Below are 5,600 nucleotides of genomic sequence, written 5' to 3'. Positions count from 1 at the left end.
AGACCTGACCACCTGTAGACCCCACACCATAGACCTGACCACCTGTAGACCCCACATCATAGCCTTGCCCCCACAGACTATACATTCGGCACTAGGCTTGATGGGTGCATCACTTCACCTGCCTCTCTTCTTACCCATCACTCTGGAACAAGGTAAACCTGGACTCATCAGACCACATGATCTTCTTCCATTGTTCCAGAGTCCAATCTTTATGCTCCCTATCAAACTGAAGCCTTTTTTTCCTCTTAGCCAATGTTTTGACCCTTCTCAATCAGACTGACATCTTTTCCACGACCACGGGATGTGTCTTTCCATATGGTTGTTTAAGAAATGAGAAGCAACTCATTGCTTCACTTGGGGTTAAATAAYTTGTTGCAGCTGAAAGATAATCCCAATGCAGTAATCCACCTGGATTTAAGTAAGCAAATAGGTACGAGCCTCCAATAGGAGGCTCGTACCTATTTGCTTACTTAAATCCAGGTGTCCAGGCAGTGTGTGTTGCAGTATTTCACTGGATATATAATCTAAAAGTGGAGGGTGTTGGACTTATGTATAGTTTTTGTAATTGTGAGTAATGAGTTTCTGCTTTTTGTATTTTTCAGGCAAGAAGCGGCGGCTGACTTTCATGGAGTGTAACAACGACATCAACACAATGGTTGATCTGGCCAAGGTTGCTGACCTTGTAAGTTTTATGCTTCAGTCAACAACCCCTGTTGAAATGAATTAGACAGTATATGCAGAGTGGAATAAATAAAGCTGGTTTGTTTTTCCTTCTGTTTCCAGGTGTTAATGTTAATTGATGCCAGCTTTGGCTTTGAGATGGAGACGTTTGAGTTCCTCAACATTTGTCAGGTGCATGGTTTCCCTCGAATCATGGGTGTACTGACTCACTTGGATTCATTCAAGAACAACAAAACATTGAGGAAGACTAAGAAGAAGCTCAAACACCGTTTTTGGACTGAAGTTTACCAAGTAAACACATTAGCAGTCCTTCACTGCTGACGACTTTTTGTTTTTGTTTTATTCAGAATCCCATAGCCCACAAGCCTTTTTTATCCTTTTTATGTATATTTTTGTTGTATTTCAATCTACCAGGGAGCGAAACTGTTCTATCTGTCTGGAATGGTGTATGGAGAATATCAGAATCAAGAAGTGAAGAACCTTGGGCGCTTCATCTCTGTCATGAAGTTTCGTCCTCTGGTGTGGCAGACCTCTCATCCTTATGTGCTAGTTGACCGGTAAGATGACAAAATCCAAATGATCCTTGATCAGTTTTACTTTGTTTTGACTCTACTTTGTAGTTCTTTTAGTAAAATGCTCAATGTGACTGATTAAAAACTAAAACACAAAACAACTAGGGTCTCATGAATAAAAAGCTGCGTTTATTTTTTCTTTTACTCAGTCATGATGTACACATAGACTAACCCAGATGTATGAAACTGCTGCATACACGAGCCTAGACACATTTCCTTGTTATTTTGTTTGTACCCTTTTGTTAAAAAAGAAAAAGTCATTTTTTACTGCCAGCTGAACTCAGTCAGCTTAAAAAGTCAGAAAATATCATGAAATAAGATCAATAAATAACAGATGACTATTTGGTCCGGATTCTTTGTGAGTCAACAGTCTCATCATCTGATTATTAAACATGAAAGTTGTAAGAGTTTAACCTTACACTCTTATAACCAGGTTATAAGGAACTTATTTTAGCAAAGATCACTTTATTTTCGGTTAAATATTCTTCCAGTGCAAAATGAATGGACACACAAAAGTGACTGTCAGTCAGTGAATTTTGATTTGATCCATAAATAAATGCACTTGTTTATTTTACAAATCAGACAAAATCACTACAGTACACTTAATTGTGGGCAATCAATTTCCTATAAAAGTATTAGAACCAACAATAACAAGCGCTTCGAGCATGTTAATTGTCAACCATAGGCACTTAAAAGAACACAAACGTCAGTTTAGATGTTTAATATCAGACATTTGAGGCAATTAACTTAGTTGGCAAGATAGATTTTAAGAAAAGGATGAAATGTTAGCTTTTCCTACTTTTAACTTAAATAAATGTGGGTTTAAACCAGAGAGGCGAGACGTTCTCTGCTCGACGTTCAGCCAGACAATGATACTCGTAACACAGCCAGCTTTACCTCTAGATGAGGTCAGTCACCTGTCCAGGTATTTCGGGCTTCTGCTTAGAAAATCAATTTTAGGACCGTCAACACAGGGGGACCATGAAGGCGTGTAAATCAGACCCGCGTGCGTCCACGTCAAGCCGTAGAAAGAAGGTGAAGCCAAACACTGGACCCAGACCAAAATAAAACTTCCAACAGGAAAGTTTCAAAGTTGGATAAACCAGACGTAGGCCGTACCCGGCTGTGCTGTTTCCCTGTTGGTGATGAAGGGCTTGAACCGACACAGCTACAGCTCCTGATCCTGATCCTCAGGAGCTGTAGCTGGAGGGGAGAACCTAGCTGAGAGGGACTGTCGTCCTCACAGACGAGCAGTCCGTAACTTTCTGCGGTCCGGGTGGAAACTGTTGTTTCTAAAGAGCTTAGAGAATCTAGTTCCGCCCTCCGGAGGTTAGATTAGAAGAGAAGTTATCAAGGAAGGGTTAGTTTAGAGACTTGTCGTCGCCTCCTGAAACTAAACTAGATTATTCTGTGTGGTTTAGAAACAAAACATTTCATGACCCATTTAATTACTATCTGATGAGAACCTCTTCAACACATAACTGAAAGAATGAATTGCTTCAGCTTCAAAACATTTGAAGCTCTGTTCTACGCTAAAACTAATCTAAAAAAAAAACTACTCTCACAATATGTTTTAGGATGCAATCATTTTATACTTTAATAAAAACACCCAACGAACGTCTGATGTGATCATTTTATTCTTGCTGATAATATTTCCTGCTGATCACTTTGTGCACTTTAACAGATACTGTAATGTAAAATACACTGCCTGGGCCAAAAATGTAGTCTCCACCTGGATTTAACTGAGTGTTGTGATGTGGGTCTGCTGCAGGTGGTCAGGTCCAGGTTCAGGTGCTGACCTGAATATACTGAATGAGCAGGGGTCTCATTTATAAAGGATTGCGTGGAAACCATACTAAAAGTGAACGTACGGCCAAAAGGCCGAAATGGCGTACGCCAAAAAAAAATTCAGATTTATAAAACCATACGTACGCACGTTTCTGCACATCCTTCCTTTATAAATCACAGCCGCACGTCAGAGTTTGCGCACGAGGTCCTCCTCAGGTTCTACCCTCTACACGCCCACACTCAACCATAAACAGTCAATGTAAAGAACCTCATGAATGTTAAGATGTATTTAAATCAGTCAGCTGATCAGTGATTGGTTCAGACACGCTCCTTCCTGTGTCTGGAGGTTGACAGGTGCTGACTGACAGCTGCTCACCTGAACAGAATGTCTGTAACTGACACAGATTTTCCCTCATTTTGCTTTACAGTAATCTAACCATTTTTATAAAAAATAAAAATAAAAAACCTCAGCTTCAAATAAATTTTCCATCAGAGCCTGCAGGACGATAAAAACAATAAAAATTAAATTAAATAAGTCAGGTAAAATTAGGAATAAGTCCCCCGCTCTTCTCATCCTCTCCCCCTCCTGCCCCTCATTTTTTAAAATCAGTTCATTAATTATTGAATCAATCAATCAATCGTTTTGTCCATTCACTCACTGTTGACTTTGGCCTCTCGTTTCTGCAGCATTGAGGACTTAACAGATCCTGAGAATATCAGGACAAACCCCAAGTGTGACAGGACTGTGTCACTCTACGGCTACCTGAGAGGGGCTCATTTAAAGAACAGAAGCCACGTCCATATTCCAGGTAAAATTTAAAAAGTTATTAAGTTCTGTCATTTTTTTCATAATTGATTTTTACAGCAAGGAATAATTACGTCACCGTATGGTTACAGATCCAGTCTGTGACCACTTCCATGTTTCTCCATTCTCGTTATTTACATGTTTATGAACTTATACGCAGTGGCGGCTGGTGAATTTTTCTCTTGGGGGGGGGGGCTACTACTCCAAAATAGATGTATCTCAGAAAGCAATCAAATATGTAACAAGTTGTTTCACACCAGTGTATTTTTTTAAACAAATCCAAATAATAAAACAGTCATGTAGTGTTTTATTTTTTGTACATAAATTTTGCTCTTCTGTTACTGAGAAACAAATTTCTTCATGACTCTGGTTAAAGTCAGGGATGTTTGAACCAGATTCTTCTCTATAGAGCATGGTCAGTGCAGTGAGATGTGATGTTGTACCTGAGGAAAGTCTGGATTGTCTTCAGTGACCGCTGTGGTATTCTCAGTCCAGGTGAAGTCGACTGTGATATGGACGCCCAGAAACTGGAAATTATGGACCCTCTCTACACACACACCGTTGATGTAGAGKGGGGCCAGATTTCTGCTGACTTTCCTGAAGTCARCAATGACCTCCTTGGTTTTTTTGGTGTTTAGGGTCAGGTTATTCCTTGAACACCAGGATGTCAGGTCCAGGATCTCCTGTCTGTATGCTCCCTCGTTTCCCTCATATATAAATCTGACCCGATGCACAGTGAACAGCTCGTGACCTGGAAGTGACGCAACATGAAAAAGCTCATGAGTAAAATAAAAGTTTACACATTAATAACTCTAAATTATTTATTTCACATATCAGAAAACATATACGAGATTTTTTTTAAACATTTATAACATTTTATTTTTAAGTTTTTTACTTTTTTGTGTACCAAAAATAGTGGTGGGGCGGCGCCCTAGCGCCCCCTATTGACCAGCCGCCATATAAAAATGAGCGGATTGGTTCTGGAAAGAATTTGAAAGGTTCTTGAGTTYGATGTTAACTGAGGTGTGTGAACCCTGTAATATCATACAGGTAATAATGAAACAGCTTATTATGAAATATTTAGAACTTCATAACAGGCTGCAGCAACGTTCGTTCAAACATATTGTTCTGTGTTCTGAGTGCAGGTGTTGGAGACTTTCAAGTGGGTGATGTGAACTTCCTGCAAGACCCATGTGCTCTGCCAGACGCTCAGAAGAAGAGAGCCCTGAACGAAAAGGAGCGACTGCTTTATGCACCGATGTCTGGGGTCGGGGGGCTCGTGTACGACAAAGATGCTGTTTATATCGACCTTCCTGCCAGCCACGTCAATCAGCAGCAGGTGTTTGTAGATGTTAGCTGAGGCTGTGTGTATGGAAATAATTAAACACTGTAAGTAACTGTGCTGTTTGTMTGATGTTACAGGAGGAGCTGCGTCCCACCACAGAGCTGGTGCAGTCTCTCATTGACACACACGCTACTCTTGATGCCAAGATGGCCGTCAGTAAGGTGTCTCTTTTCAGCGGCTCGGCCGTGTTGGACCCAACAGATGTGACCGAGCAGAGCAGGTGAGACTTGGCACTGCAGCTTCGTTGGTTTGTACAAACAAAAATTTAAACTATGGTTAAAAACAACATTTATGAGTGCAACTGTTGGAAATGATCAGTCTGAGCCGGAGCTGCCTTTTATAACAACATGCGTCTTATGCTGCGTTCACACCGAACGCGATTTCAGCGTCAGGAGCAGCAGGTTTACAT

General features: G+C 40.6%; 1 protein-coding gene across 1 annotated transcript in view; it reads left to right on the top strand.

Moving 5' to 3' along the window:
• bms1 (BMS1 ribosome biogenesis factor) overlaps nucleotides 1–5,600 on the top strand; it is a gene marked incomplete at its 3' end in the record, with an annotated part of 44,359 nt that overhangs the window by 8,403 nt on the left and 30,356 nt on the right. Inside the window, 6 exon segments of the mRNA XM_014029232.1 lie at nucleotides 603–682; nucleotides 784–972; nucleotides 1,096–1,238; nucleotides 3,729–3,850; nucleotides 4,992–5,185; nucleotides 5,269–5,411. Coding sequence (XP_013884686.1) covers nucleotides 603–682; nucleotides 784–972; nucleotides 1,096–1,238; nucleotides 3,729–3,850; nucleotides 4,992–5,185; nucleotides 5,269–5,411 — 871 coding nt within the window.

This window comes from Austrofundulus limnaeus, unplaced genomic scaffold (assembly GCF_001266775.1).
Source record: "Austrofundulus limnaeus strain Quisiro unplaced genomic scaffold, Austrofundulus_limnaeus-1.0 Scaffold872, whole genome shotgun sequence".
Lineage (NCBI taxonomy): Eukaryota > Metazoa > Chordata > Actinopteri > Cyprinodontiformes > Rivulidae > Austrofundulus > Austrofundulus limnaeus.
Note: the sequence above shows the minus strand (reverse complement) of the source record. Positions and strands in the feature narration are given on the sequence as shown.